At 40.2% G+C, this 15,000-nt stretch overlaps 3 protein-coding genes across 5 annotated transcripts in view; 1 reads left to right on the top strand and 2 right to left on the bottom strand.

The window, feature by feature from the left end:
- Nucleotides 1–4,588, bottom strand: part of smc1a (structural maintenance of chromosomes 1A) — a 12,720-nt gene extending 8,132 nt beyond the window's left edge. Inside the window, exons 1-10 of the mRNA XM_085392765.1 lie at nt 4,222–4,588; nt 3,223–3,411; nt 2,796–2,908; nt 2,347–2,550; nt 1,551–1,789; nt 1,200–1,458; nt 929–1,069; nt 760–842; nt 545–644; nt 95–202 (exon numbers count right to left, since the gene is read on the bottom strand). Coding sequence (XP_085248891.1) covers nt 95–202; nt 545–644; nt 760–842; nt 929–1,069; nt 1,200–1,458; nt 1,551–1,789; nt 2,347–2,550; nt 2,796–2,908; nt 3,223–3,411; nt 4,222–4,330 — 1,545 coding nt within the window. The 5' untranslated portion in view covers nt 4,331–4,588. The remainder of the gene's footprint in view (nt 1–94; nt 203–544; nt 645–759; nt 843–928; nt 1,070–1,199; nt 1,459–1,550; nt 1,790–2,346; nt 2,551–2,795; nt 2,909–3,222; nt 3,412–4,221) is intronic.
- Nucleotides 4,589–4,729: 141 nt separating this feature from the next.
- Nucleotides 4,730–10,196, top strand: ribc1 (RIB43A domain with coiled-coils 1). Its single transcript, XM_085392766.1, has 8 exons — nt 4,730–4,919; nt 5,151–5,371; nt 5,533–5,750; nt 5,875–5,989; nt 6,273–6,391; nt 6,983–7,219; nt 9,719–9,885; nt 10,046–10,196. The coding sequence occupies exons 2-8, from the start codon at nt 5,173–5,175 to the stop codon at nt 10,125–10,127; spliced, it is 1,137 nt and encodes a 378-aa protein (XP_085248892.1). The 5' UTR covers nt 4,730–4,919; nt 5,151–5,172; the 3' UTR covers nt 10,128–10,196.
- A 114-nt stretch (nt 10,197–10,310) lies between these two features.
- Nucleotides 10,311–15,000, bottom strand: part of l1cama (L1 cell adhesion molecule, paralog a) — a 43,382-nt gene continuing 38,692 nt past the window's right edge. For 2 of the 3 annotated variants that reach the window (XM_085392764.1, XM_085392762.1), the window contains 4 exons: nt 14,486–14,617; nt 13,703–13,775; nt 13,530–13,541; nt 10,311–13,178 (listed from right to left, as the gene is read on the bottom strand). In XM_085392764.1, coding sequence (XP_085248890.1) covers nt 12,917–13,178; nt 13,530–13,541; nt 13,703–13,775; nt 14,486–14,617 — 479 coding nt within the window. In that variant the 3' untranslated portion in view covers nt 10,311–12,916. The remainder of the gene's footprint in view (nt 13,179–13,529; nt 13,542–13,702; nt 13,776–14,485; nt 14,618–15,000) is intronic. The other variant, XM_085392763.1, reaches the window with a different exon arrangement.

Consider the following 15,000-nt stretch of genomic DNA (forward strand, 5'->3'; position numbering starts at 1 on the left):
TTGTTTAGTGCTCTTATGCTCAATGTTTAAATGCTTTCACCAAAAAGAAAAGAAAAGCAGACCCGGCATGGGTATAGTGCCAAAGGTGCCTTACCACAGAGCCAGGATAGAGTCTTTTTATACTCTCCATGATCTCGGCCTTGCGTTGCTGGCGACTGTTCTCCTGCCTGTCGATTCTGGCGTCTCCAAGCTGCTCCATCACCTAAACCACAGTCCAATAATAAGGGGGTTCATCAGAGGTGCTACGATAGGTGACGTATTCACTTCCCATAACGGATGTAAGAATTTATAGAATCCAGTATTACCCAAGCTAGGGTGCTAACATGGATTAATGACCCACAAAGCAATGATTTATTTAATCAAGTCTACTGATTGACAAAAAGAAATAATGCTTTGTCTTGTACAGTTCAGGAAAATATGAGCTATAGAAAAAGGCTGATGTCTTTAGGAGCAGAGTTACCACATGCAAAAATTAACTAACTCAATTAGAGTAGATTCAACTTGTTGTTGGTGCTGATTTCTTTCTTTCCTGTGCATTGAGTACCTGATTAAGCTCCATATTGATCTCATCGATCCTCCTTTTGGCACTCTCCACTTCCTCAGTCAGCTCTTCCTCCATACGCTTCTGCTCATCTAGTGATTGCCTGATGGGGAAAGAAGGGAAAAAAAGGATGTGAATCACACAGTAAACCAGAGAAACCTATAAAATAAGTTTGCCACAGCTCCGCTCAAAACAATCCAAAATTAAGAGCAGCATACCTGCTGGTGGCAATATAATCCTCCAGTTTTTCAATACGTTTCTGGTTTTCCTCGATTTCACGGATCTTCTGTTTAATTTTGGCCTAAAGAGAAACAACAACTTCTATCAAATCAATTTCGTTCTGGCTCATAAAACCTTTCCATCATCTTCCATTTTTCTCTCCTTTACCTCTGTCTCCACTTTCTTTCTCTCCTCTAAGTCAAGGCGGTCCTGGTCAGCCTTCTGGTCACGATTGAACTTCTCCAGCTCCTGTGCCAGCGTGGCAGCACGTTTGCTGGCCTCCTCCTTCAGACGATGATACTGCTTCACCTGGAAGAAGGGAGACAAAGAGTGTGCATTTTTCAATTTCATGAAACATTATCATTTTACTAAAATCCTGTAACTAATTTGGTATTTTTTCAAGATAAAATGTCTAAAATGTAGTTTTCACACATCAGACCTGATTTTCCTCCAAGGTGAGATCCTGGCCTTGACTCTGCGCCTCCTCCTCCATTCTTTCCTCAAACTCTTGCTTAGCCAGCTCCACTGCCCTCATCTCTTTATCCAGCTCATCCATGTCTGCCTTCCGCTTCTTGTACATCTTCTGGGCATTTTGCAGTGATTTTCTTGCTGCCTCAAGCTTCTTGATTTTGTGTGAGGTGTTCTCTTTGGCTTTGATGTACTGAGGCCTCTTTTGGTTCAACTCAGAGTCCTTCTCCCTGTAGTCAAGTCAACCGTTTAATGTAAGTCAAATGACTAATGGTGCATTAAGCTTTAAATGTCAAAACTTATTTTATTTAATGCCACTTACTTAATTTCTTTCTCAATGGTCTGTTGCTCCCTCATCAGCCTGCCTAGCTCCTTCTTCTTGTCCTTCAGCTCCTCCTCCACATGGTCCATCTTTTTACGGTCCTTATCAATCTCCTTGTTCCGCTGCCCAAGCTCTTTGTTCAGCCTCTCGATCTCAGTCTCATTGTGGTACAGTTTGAAGAGCTGCAACTGTACACTAGCTCTGGCTACTTCATCCTTAAGACGCTGGTAACGCTCAGCCTGGTAAAATGAAGGAAAAGAGAGAAGCGAGAAAATCATGATTAGAGATGTAACTGATTCCACATTTCATGACCAATGAGAATTTGAGGTTTTTCCATCAGATAACCCAAAAAACTAATCACGAAAATTCAAAAGTTTGTTTCAAGGCTATTTTTGAGTCATTTCAAATAAGAAATACACAGATTTGTTGCCGATTACAGTGTAACAATCTTTACTTCATCTTTGTGTTGTTCACCTAACACCAGACTTTCTCTCTTATATAAATATATGTGGGATAGATTTATATGCAGGATGTGCAGTTGTTACATTGCTGAAAGCTTATGTTGAGCTTAGCTAAAAGTTCCTAGTTTGTCTTTTACTGTTGAAATTTGGTGCATTCATATGAATGACAAATATTTGCATTATCTGGAATTATATATTACCTAAAATTTGTTAGAGTAGAAACAGGCTATACCACTCAATGGATCCTGTATGGAGGAATTCAGTAAATGCCAAATAACCATAGACACTGATCATGACACTTTGTGTCATATGCAGACTCAGTAAAAATGGCAAACCTCTTCTTTCTCTTGCTTAGCCTCTTTGCGCTCTGCAGCGATGTTTTTCTTGCGATGATAGTTAAACTGCGTGTCCTCCTCTGCTTTCACCATCTCCTTCTTCCTCCGGTCATACTCCTGGGCCAGCTCTCCTGAACGGGAGATCTCTTCAAACAGCGCCGTACGCTCTTTGGGGTTCTTCATGGCAATAGACTCAACGGCTCCCTTAAAGGGAAATAAAGACAAAACTGAGATTTGAAATAGCAAATAAAATGTTACCTGGTGTTAATTTAATCTCTGGTGTAACTGACCAAGTCACGTTCAAACCAATGATACACACACACTAAAAACTACTGCACTCTCCAATCAAAATAACCTAGTGGATTAGTACAGGAGTACTATGAAAGACTGCCTGTGCGTAAATTGCTCTTGAAAAGATCTTGACAACATTTACAAGAATGAAATCTTACCTGAAAGACCAAGAAGTTCCTAGCCTTTATCAGAATTCCAAGTTTTTCCAGTTCTTCACTGTATTCAGGCAGGCCCACTACTTTACTGTTGATGCGATACTCAGAGGAAGAACCTGGTGCATATTCCAAAAACAAAACAAGCATTAGCTCATCATCAACACACACAAATTATATATATATACATTTATAAATGTAACAGATTTTAAATATTTTTGACCCACCAAATTGCAAACACATGTAAAAATGTTTTCTTAGACGATGAGTCAATTTTTGAAAACTGATATCCATGCAGCTTTACTACTATCCTTTTATTCAGCTGAAAAGCATTCAAATTTTACTAGATCAGTGTCTTTTAATTCACACAGACAACTATTCAAAAAGAAAGTTAATTATATATTAAAGGACGGTTGGTAATGGAGCTTTGTACCAATAATGACTCTTGTGAAGGCACGTTCTTCTCCATTATCTTCCTGGTACACCATGCTGACAAAGGCTCTGTTGGCAGCTGGCTTCCCTACAGGCGCTCCATGGATTAGATCCTTCAGAGTCTTCACACGCAGGTTACTTGTCTTCTCTGCCAACACGAAGCTGATGGCATCCATAAGGTTGGACTTTCCTACAAACATTATGATGACATTGAAATCTTAGTAAACTTTGGGACCTTTTTATATTAAAACACACATGTTAAGACCATGTTGCTGCTTGCTTCTATACATAAACAACAACTGTATATAGGCTTTAATATCCCTTATGTAAAACATAGTTTGTTACCTAATATTCATTTTTACATCCCATCTCATATTCTTATATCTCTGTTTTATTTAATGTTATTTTTGATTTATTCTAGTTGTACACTATGGAATGGGGATAATATGCATGTCCTGTAAATATAATAGGAAAGTTCACCTTTTATTTGTACAGTCTGGTGCAAAACAGCAGTTCTGCAATAAAATGCATCTTATTGGCTATTAGTATGCAGTTTTTACACGTTGTGTTGGCCAGATAATTTTGATGATGCATTGCACTGTATTACGAGAAAAGACCGTTGAAAGACTTCGTCTTTCTCTAGTGTAAAGGTAGGTCCAACCCCAATGTTTACAAATATATTAAGTGCCTATACGACATAAGTGCTTAAGTAGTCTAAAGGAATTACTTCAATTAAAATGCAAATACGTTATTCTACAAACTGACAACGATTAATACACCGAAATAAAATTTAAATAACTACTCTAGTGGCAAATATGGATATGAAACAATACGATACATCACACTACCAACAGCTGAACCCCCATACAGTTCAGCTATGCACAGACTGAGAGTTATGATCTAAAGAGAAAGGGGCTGTGGAGCTGTGTTTACCGTTAGGCACAGCTAGCAGTTTGCATTTCGCATTAGCTTCGAGTTTATGTTAGCTGTTATTACATACCAGATCCATTGGGTCCGATGATTGCAGTAAACTTGTGAAAAGGTCCGATGATCTGCCTTCCTTTATACGACTTGAAATTTTCGATCTCTATCAGTTTTAAATAACCCATCTCGTTATATTTGTTTAGCTGGTCTGCAGTGAATATTAGCTTAGCAGTTAGCTAATGCTAACAACCAATGTTTACCCGGTAAGCTGTTGCAAAGACGCAGTGTGCACGAAATGAATGAACCGCTCTGGTCAATCTACTGCTGCTCTATGCACAAGTTACATTATGATCTGCGCAAGCGTTTTAAAAATTAAAATGAAAAATATAATCTTTATCAAATATACTCGGTACGGCGGCGACAACAATGCGCCATTTTACAATCCAACAGGAAGACCCACAAGCGCGCGAGACACGAAACCTCACAGTTTCTCGCGAGACAAAATTTAGTTGTCTGGAGTTTGTCGTGTTTTGATTGTGATCGACCTTGGATATCACTTTTTACTACTATTAATGCTACTTTATTACAGAATATACACATTATTAAAAATAAAAAGACATTTCCTTAGCTGGTCCTGTCACTCTTGTTATGTGTTTCCAGCATAGCGATATGTGGCCACTTGTTTCCATGGTTACCAAGGGTCTCCAAACACAACAGGAGCAGATTTTCATTCACTGATATTGAAAGAAACTGAACAGATTTATAACGTCAGCGGTAAGTTGATCAGAGGTTTATGTCCATTTTTAAGGAAGAGACATTTGATTTAGTCTACTTCTGCCTTGCCTTTGGTTTTTGATGTTATCAGGTGATGACAGGAGCAAATCGCTCTGAAGATGAACCCCACCAGGATTTTATATTTCAATCGGCACAATCATTTCTTTAATAATTTATTTTCAAGCAAGATTATCAGCTCCGATAACAAGTCTCGTAATGCTGTCTCTTTAGGAAGTCACTAGAAACTTTGAACATGTTCAAAGTGGATTTGCCTGTAGACGAGTCCACGGAAAAGGCTGTGGAGAGGCGTAGGGCTGCAGAAACAGCACGCAAGGCCCGCATTTTCAACACCCGGCTTCGTGTGATGGGTCTCGACCTAGATACACTAAACCAACAAGTCCAGGAGAAGAAACACCAGCAAAACATGGAGAAACAAATGGACAAAGCTTTGGGTAAACTGAAGGACATGGATGAGTTAGAATTAAAGCAGTTTAATTGCAGACATAATTCCTGCAAGACGCTATAAATGCAAGTCCCCTAGTCCCTTATTATTTCAGGCCCTCTCCATTAATTAGCTTTGGTTGGTCATAGGTGTATTTTTAATGTATTACAGATAAGTTGAGAATATACCAAGATGAAGCACTGGTGCAGCAGAACAATGCTGAAGAGGAGAAGCGAAGAGTTTTGAATTCTGAACTCACCAATTACTGGGCTACTCATCAGCGACCAGAGGACTCTCGTGATGCTGATCTTAAATTTGGCCTGAAGGGGGCATTCAAGATCGCCATTCCAGAGAATGAGCTAGGGCCTGCCAGTATGCAAATCTTTAAGGTAGGGCAGCTCTGACAAAGCAGGGGATTTGTAAGCTTTAAAGACCGGGAGGGGGGGTCCAGCTAATGGTTAAATATGTAATATTGTTACCTCTTATGGTCATCTGTCCTTGTTTCATGCACAGGGAGAGGGTGTCGGAGAGGAGCTGAGGATGAGAGAACAAATAAGAAAGACAGAACGAGATCTGCGAGCACAGATGGACGAGAATGAAAAACGGCACATGCGAGACAAGCACATAGGTGAAAAGAGACACACACAAGTACACACATTCACTAGCATTCCTAATGAGTTTACATCATTTACTCTACAACCTCTGTACATCACACACATGCTTCATGCTTTCCTGCACAAACAATCATACACTCCCATGCACAGCCCTTATTACCAGGTGACAGTGATGGATGCTTATCCCTAAGAGCTTTACTGTAAGTGTGAAGTGTGCAGTTAAAGAGCCAAATACAACAGCTAAGGCAGGTGTGGAAAAACACACATCAGATGATCCCCAAATCATGTGTGTCACAGAGATGCTTGCGAGCAAAGAGCTGGTGCAACAAGACATGAGAGGGGCTCAACAAGCTGCCCTCGAGGAGGTGTGTAAGAGAGCCAGCCGCATCGCGCTCGAGAACTACAATCAGGCTCTGGTACAGTATACAGATGGGCAAACAGATATGCACACACCACTCACTAATGTGAATGCTCAAGGCAAAATCTAAAAGGGGTGGGGGTGGGAAGGGGCAAGCTGTGACATGATGTTGTCATGTGGGAATTGCAAGCTGAAAATGTCAAATGATGCATACACACACTTGGTGCAGGATGGCGGCAATCATATTATTTGGCACCAGGCAACATGGATGGTTAAACGGCTTTGATGTATGCATGGTTACTGTCTGTTTTTAAAAGCCTCCATTTAGCTCTTCCCTCATTTGCCTGAATGCACTCGGCTGAATCCCCCATTGGGAGGAATCATTGTAAATCCTTCAGGTCACTGTACTTTTTCATAGTGTTTAGTGGTTTCACTAATAACCACTCATGATGCACAAGCAAATACAGCTGACTGAGTGGCTCTCTCAGGACGACGTTCGCCATATGGCTGACTGGTAGCTCTATGCTAGGAGTAACCACATTTTAGAAACTGGGTTTTGCAATGCTTCTGAATCATCAGTCATCAGTGGGATAATCAATTAACTGTCCCTGGATCTGTGTTAAAGCCTCACCATGTCCTGTACACACAGGCTAAAGAGCAAGCAGAGAAACTGGAGGAGCAACGCAAGAGAGAGGAACAGGAAAATCTGGCAGAGATGTGGCATACAATGACATCTGACATGATGACAGAGTGTGCAGAGGCAACAGAGAGACAGGTGGGAGGAGGGAGGCCACCACAGGTTCTACCAGACAGGTGGAAAGGAATGAGCCCCGAACAGCTGAAAAGCATTCAGCAGGAGAGAGAACAACAATGCCTTGAGAGACAGGTATTACACTCGGTACTCCACAGTAATATAGTCAAAGCTGCACACGGTATTCCATATATGTTATGTAGAATACCATGTCCACATAATCCCTTGAGTACAGAGGTGGCCAGCAGGGGAATTGGGCAGGGCAAGTACTTGTGCTTGGGTACTGCATGTGTGGATTTGAAATTAGTGTTTTCTTTTTTATTATTTTTTATTTAATTCAGCTCTGTCAGCAGCAATGCACAACAGCAGTCACATCAAAGCACTTTATATTGTAGGTTAAAGACCCTAAAATATTAGTTAAATAAACAACAGCAATCGAGCGACTTGGTGACAGTGGGACAGAAAAACTCTTGTTGAACCTTAGACAGAACCAGGCTGGGGGGGGGGCAAGCCATCTGCCGCGACCATTTTGGGATGAAGGGAAAGAGTTTTTGACATCTGTGCCAACTTTTCTACACAGGTTGTTTTCAAAAAGGATTTCAGCTTTGAGGAGATTACTCACAAAGAAAATAATCCTAGACTTGAAAAAACAAAAACATAAGACGGGAATGTGAAACCTACAAAGTCTGTATTCACAAGTAAAAACAACCAAAAAAGCAACAGTGCAATATTACTAGTAAAAATATACATGTATATGAGATCGATACCTTCAGTCCATAAAATAGAGAAATATATTAAGATAATTAAAACTATTGACAGATGAGTATAAATGATCATTTAAAACCAATAAAATAAGTAGAATTAAAGTTCATAAAACAAAAAGAAATAAATAACTTTAAAAAATACATTAAAATACTAATGTCAGTCATTATTAAAGCAGAGTTAAGGGAGTCACCTGCTGACAACAGTCATGAAGGGGATGTCGTGTGTTGTCCAGTATGTTTAGCAGTTTGTGCAACATCCTGCTCTTAATAACTCCCTCTAGGGCAGGGGTGCTCAATACGTCGATCGCGATCGACCAGTCGATCGCAAAGGTAATATTGGTAGATCGCATGGCATTAAAAAAAATAGATGCCAGCCTATCATCCATCCCGTCACTTGATTGATACAGGGAAGCCAGTCAGATGACAGCAGATTTTTTCTGACGCTTAGGTCGCTGCGCATGCGCAAACAGCGGCGCGAAGTGTAGTAAAACTGACAAGCTAGTCAGCGAGTTAACTCCAATTTTTAGCTCTCGGTTTTTTCTCTTAAACCTGGCCGTCAGCAGCTACTGTCCGGACTATGCATCCCTGGCTGATTCAATTCAGTGCAAGTCATCAGAGTAAACTCAGGTAATGACAAAAAATTTACATAGTTAATTGTGTTGTGAAATATTGGATATTGCGGTTATGCATGTATATACATTGTAGATATAAAGAATCCTCAATATATTTATAAATAAGTATATGTTTTGGATTTTTGTAGTGGGTAGATCATTTTGACTTGGTCATTTTATAAGTAGCTCACATGCGGAAAAAGTGTGAGCACCCCTGCTCTAGGGGCTTCAGGCTAGTCCCCAGCACAGACTCAGCCTTTAATCAGCTTGTTCAGCTTTCCAGCGTCACTGGCTCTGACGCTGCTACCCCAAAACAAACCTACAAAGAAGATTGCACTAGCAGTAACAGACAATAGTGTTTTACTGAATTCATTAAATGACCCAGACAGCCTCAGAGTTGCATTTCCAGTCCAGTCTGTTATTGATGTGAATACCCAGGTTTTTGTAGCTCTTCTCCCACAGTGGAAATGGTGTTCAACTTAGGTTTGTCCCTCCTTTTTGTGTTGTTTTAAACACTGCAAATGTTGGAGTACTCCTGATGTGATTCAGAAGGTTGTTTCAGCAGCGAAAAGATAAAAGCCACATCACCAGTGTTGCTTAAGACTCTGTAAATAATCCATGAGGTCTGCGGGTAGCTTACTGGCTTGTCAGATAGATATTGAGGTCGCAAACATTGCGTCACCTTAAAAAAGCACTAACCTTTAAAAATCAATTCTAAAACTAATTGGAAGCTAGTAAATGTAACAGGAGCACTACTAGTGTCCATCAAGCCAGCGGTGCTCAAACCAGCATCCAGGCACTGAAAGTTGGTTTGAACAAGTAATAAAAGGTCTTATTTTAGTGTGCTGGAGATATTAGAAAAATATACCAGTGTATATCAGTTTTCTCCTTATTCAGGATGATGGTATCTTTCTAGTCTTTCTAGTGTACTAAAATAAGGCCCCAAACTTTCCATTAGTGCCTGGACCTGGATTAACATGATCAACATTGATTTCAAGATGCAATAGTGGCAAGAATAAGCATAAACATAAAGTGCTAACACAGAAAAAAACATTTGGGTGGATCCAGTTACCAAGCCATAAGACCTCCAGCAGATTATTTGGCTCTGAAGCTTTGCATTTCTCAGTGTTATCTACAGGCATGTTAAAGTCACCCAAAATCAGCATGAAAGTTTGGGAACCTAAATCATAATGAAGCAGAATTGCCTTTAGGAGAACAAGTTTAGTGTGTTTTTAGATTTATTTCCTCTCTGCCTTCAGAAACAGCGAGATGCTGAAAAGATCCGTGAAGCAGCTTGGGACCTGAAGCTGCTGAAGCTGTCCAGAGAAGCCGAGAAGGAGGACCTGAGAGCAGCCGAGCTGAATAGAGAGCGGAGAATTCAGATGGACCGCTACAACATGCAGCTGGCCCGAGAGCAGCTGGCACAGTAAGCACTGCCCACATATTCATACACTTTCTGATTAGACACTAATCAGCAAATGTGTTTTAGGCTTAGGTGATAAAATATGGAAATAGAGATTTCAGATTTTATAAACATTTAGGGGGACAAGCTACTTACTGTGTTTAAATTTCTGTTTCTGCCCCAGGCAAGAGTACCTGAATAAGAGACTGTACACCAACAAACCCACCAAGGACTACTTTTATCAATTCAACACCAGCTCCCGCTGACTGCCAGTGACCTGACATTAGCTTGTCCTCCTGTGGCATTGGGCTAAATAAACCTGGTTAATCAATGAATCAGTGTGAACTGGATGAACATTAATCATAACATAAGTGACATAGATTTCCTCCCGATTAACACGGTTATTTCTGATTAGTGACAAAAAAATGGGAGCCTGTTTTGGTACAGATTGTTCCACGTACTTTATTTTTCAGTCATATATCCAGTTACAGCAGTAGCTTCATAATGCAGTTACAATATTGGCCCCAAAAGTGGCAGAAGACCCACAGCTCCAGTCATCCACCCATGACAAATATAGGCATCATCATATTGTGCTAATACTGCACCCCACACTCTGTGAAGAGGCATATCATCCCCAGCAGCGGCGCACACCCCCTGGCCTCCCTTGCCCCTTCTGTTTCGTCTTACTTCCACTTAAAATGTCTGTTTTTGAGTCCTAGAGAAGCTTCTCTACACAAACCAATTCATTTTCAATCGATTTTTCTTCTTTAGCTATATAAAAAAAGAAAGAACAACCACAGTGAGAAAGCAAAGGCCAGCATCCCCAGGTTTCCCCTACAAAACATGAAAAGCAAAGAGTGAGCGGCAGTCGAGTGAGTATCTGTGTGTGTACACTCATTCCTCATTCAGAGCTAACATTTGCCCCCAAACACTGACACACAGTTGTTTAGCAGCAGATAGTTGAGTTAGAATATTGGCATATCTTGCGTCATTCGTCGCTCCTGTATGAAAATAGATTTTTTTTAAAAGCTTTATTTGTCCTGAGTGTGTCTGTTTAACCAACAACAGGGAGCTTACACAAACCTCCTTCAGTGCCACTAGCCTCTTTAGACATCTCATATTCTACCTCGGAGACTACAGTTGATATTTGGCCAGTGGCGAGCTTTTGTTTGAGAAGGGAGAGTATCGCGTTTAAGTGTTCCCTGTGGCTCACTGCATTTCTGCCCCGCACAACTTCATCAGACAAAAACTCCACAGATATTCACTGCACTGCATTGCTGGATGATTAAGGGCATGAGCGCAATCCTAGCTTAAATTGTAATGTAACTACTTTCACTAAGTGACACTAAATTGACTCTTTTTTTTTCCCGTTTTCAAATTTCGATATGTTTGCAAAAACATCTACATAACAATGTGATTTTTTTTTTTCCTTTTTTTTTTTTTTTCTCCTTTATTCAACTATGGAGTATGTTTTTGCTACACCCAAATCTCACTGTGATCGTTTGTCGATAACAGAAAAGTCTGAATTCATAGCAATAGTACAGAGAAGGAAAAAAACTACAATTTGCAACATTTTAAAATTAAGTGAAGTGGCTTTAAACCTGCACATTTTTCACATTTTCATATCAAACATGGTTCTGTAAGGGTTGTATTTACATTCAGAGGGAAAACAAATGGTCCCGGCTCTTCCTGTGACTTTACTCTCCTTTTACCTTTTTAGCTCAGATTATTTTCAGAAGCAAGTAAATACAGTGTCTGCCTAACCCTGAAAGGAATACATTCTCTGTTTGATATAAACAACTATTTTTTAACCTTTGTCATATATCAAATGGCAGCCTTTACAACTGTCAATAATATCAGCTTGCATTGAGGAAGGTTTGAAAATAAAACGTGAGAGAGTGTTTGCGCACTAGACGCCACCCTCTTATCTGAAATATACATAAATACTGCACCTCAGTTTGTTTAGTATGAGATGAGCAGGTATGAAAGGTTGTTAATTAGAGACAATGTTTTAATACAGCGTAGAAAGAGACAAAGACAGCGATACAGAAACTACACATAGGTCTCGACACACAAAAAAATTACAACATCGTTTTCAAAAATGACATTACACTTCTGGTGGGAAGGCGAGAGAGTAATGACATCAATCTGGTGCTTTATGCAGACCCAGCAGGCACAGGAACTTATAAGGATCTATAATACTGTAATATGGCTAAATAGATAAGTGTAGATGCAGCTATATACACCAGATGCTACTCAGCATTTTCACAGCAAGTTCCACTTAATGCATCCAAATAGTAAGAAACTTGGCTTCACTTGATTTTGCTGAAAACATGTTAATCTATGAAATGTGCCGTAGCTTTTTATATAAATAGTATAGAAAACAATATGAAAAATGATTACGTAACAAAAAATGACACAACAGCAACAACAGCAACAAAAAAATGATGTTTGGTATTCAAACACGCTCGTAAAACGAAAAAAATGTCACTGGCAAGTACAATCGGAGACATTAAATGGCAATTAGACAAAATCATGTGGGAAGTACATCAAACATGATTCATATCTAAGATTCAAGATTTTTTTTTACAGCAGCATTAGCTGTCTTGTTCCCTACACTGGGTTCTACCATCATCCTTTACTTTTAATGCACTACTCTGCATCTTTACATGACCATACCTACACCCCCTGATATTTCTAACTGTACAACATTCTGTCTTTATGCATCTGCGCTGTTGTTTGCTGAGAGAACGAAAGAGGAGCGAGAGAAATGAATGTTAGTCATTTTCATTAGTTGTAAACTGCACAGGAAAATGAAGGGAGGTCAAAGGGCACGTTCATGTCAGTAGGGCTTATATCACTATCGCTGTCCACTACTTTGGACACTCCTTTGGTCAATATAGTCTAGTCAATCAGATGGCTGCCAGGGACATCTGAATATGATTGTTTATTAGTCGTCGGAGTACAGATCAGCAAGTCAGTAGGGAACAGGAGCATATGGGCACATACGTGTTGACATATTTTGGTCTGATGGTCCCCGGTGGATGTGTGGGGGTTAATCGAGGATGGTGACTGAGTTGGGCACGCCATTGGTGGCGGGAGAGAAGGTAGTGGGGTTCAGCGGGGCGTTCTCTGGCAGGCCGTGGAAACCTTCTGGACCGCCACTGGGACGACTGATCTGGCTGGCCAGAGACTCATCCATGTTGAGCTCTGTGGTCATGGCGCTGCTGCCATTGAAGTCGAGGTTGTCTTCGCTGTACAGCTTGCTCTTCTCACACAGGGACGGCTGGCTGGCTGTTCGCTTCTCCTCAAGATCACTGCAGCATGAAGAACAGAAGAGGTCAAAAGCAAGAAATGTTAACATGATACATACGAAAAATGCAGTGCTACATGCCAAAGGTTGAATATTATGTACTAATATTTTAAGTAATTTTTTTTAAAAATAGTCGGTTCCAGGTTATAAATCGTGACTATTTGCTTTTCAGGGTCTCACATTACAGTGAGGTGAACATTATTGGATTTTGAACTGTTGAACATAATGCAATCAGTAAACAAATATATTACATTAAAATTAGTCTGAATGTTTATGGGAAGGCAGAAGGTAAGTGAGGCATTGGCAGAGGTAAAAATTAAGTGGGTTAAGGATATTAAATCATATCGCAGCATACCTTTCTAGAGATCTGCATAACAGGGGCAGGCATTAGGGAGGAGAGTGACAATGAAAGGAACAGAGAGGGTTAGGAAAACCAAGCAGTGCTGAGGGAATCAGGGCTGTGTTAGAAATCAATGTGCAGAAACGTAACAAAGCATCCAGGAAACAGCGTTCATTCAGATGACACACCTGTACTCTCCGAAAGTTTCATCCTTCATGGGCCGAGCTTCTGAGTCCATTGGGCCCTCCTCTTTATCTTTCACTGAGAATGTGACAGATTTCATTATAGTCAGATTTTAATCTGGCTTCTATCTAAAGCCACTGTAAGTCTCAGATCTCAACAGTGAAGTTTTATTAAAGGATGCTTAGGTGGAGCAAAAAAGCTGGACTATCTGTAGATAGTATCAGTTTATCTGTATTATAGTTTTAAGTTCTCACTGATTTTCTAAAAATATAACAGCCAATTAGAATGGCGGTAGGTATCATCAGCCTTATTATTTGGTTTGTCTTCACTTCTCTCTCATGTGAAAATTGCTAAAAGTCTGTTTTTTTTTTCAGTCAGACATGGACCATTATTTTACGTTTTTTGTCTTTTTCAGAAAGAGCCAGAGATTATTCCTTACTGTCAAAGCAAGGAAGTGTAAGCTTAGAGGTCTGTCTCATGTTTGACATGACAGCTGCATGAGAAAGCAGGTTGAGTGAAATGGGACAGATATTTACAGTTCAGATCAGAAAGTTAATCAAACTGTTTGGGATTGATTTAAAAGAACACGTAATATTCTCCCCAGTCAATATAATATATTTACTGTGGTGCAGTAAGCCAGTAAGCGTTTCACTTCTTTTTCTACAGCAGCGTCGGACAGCTTTATGGCTCCAGACTGGCCAGCATTGCCTACACAAAACTTGCTGCTCATCAAGCTTCAGTTTAATAGCTCCTAATATTAAACAGTTATTAGGGTAGGTCACACTGACCTGAGTACTTTCCCCCTTTACTCCTCTTAATGAAGCAGAGGATGAGCAGGATCAGCAACAACAGCCCAATGGCGCTCACAACGCCAATGAACCAGCCCTGTGTTGCAAAGCTTGGCTGCATCTCTGTTACTCCTTAAGAGAGGAAAAAAGAAGGTGGTAGAAAGAGGAGTTAGAGCTTTTTTGGTAACAGGAAGCAGGAATGAAATACACGGCAAATGGAAAGTATGAGACAGATAGGGAGACCAAGATAAAAGAAGGAGTAGAATCTAGAGCAAAGGAGACAGATCATTATGCATTCTGACAGGCTGGCATTTCACCAGGGAACCAAAGAATACAGCAAAATACAGCAAACAAACACAAGTAATGGATCATTTCATATGGCTAACCAAGCTCTCTTTTCACAAAAGTCTTTGAAAGCACTTCACAGGCAGAGAAAGAACTGCAAGACACTCTCTGTAGGATCAGGCTTTATATTTTTAGCTGCGGGAAACCCAGAGGAGAGAGCAGTAGGGATA

This window comes from Rhamphochromis longiceps, linkage group LG20 (assembly GCF_057381845.1).
Source record: "Rhamphochromis longiceps isolate RC_006_pf linkage group LG20, R_longiceps_female_GT1.1, whole genome shotgun sequence".
Lineage (NCBI taxonomy): Eukaryota > Metazoa > Chordata > Actinopteri > Cichliformes > Cichlidae > Rhamphochromis > Rhamphochromis longiceps.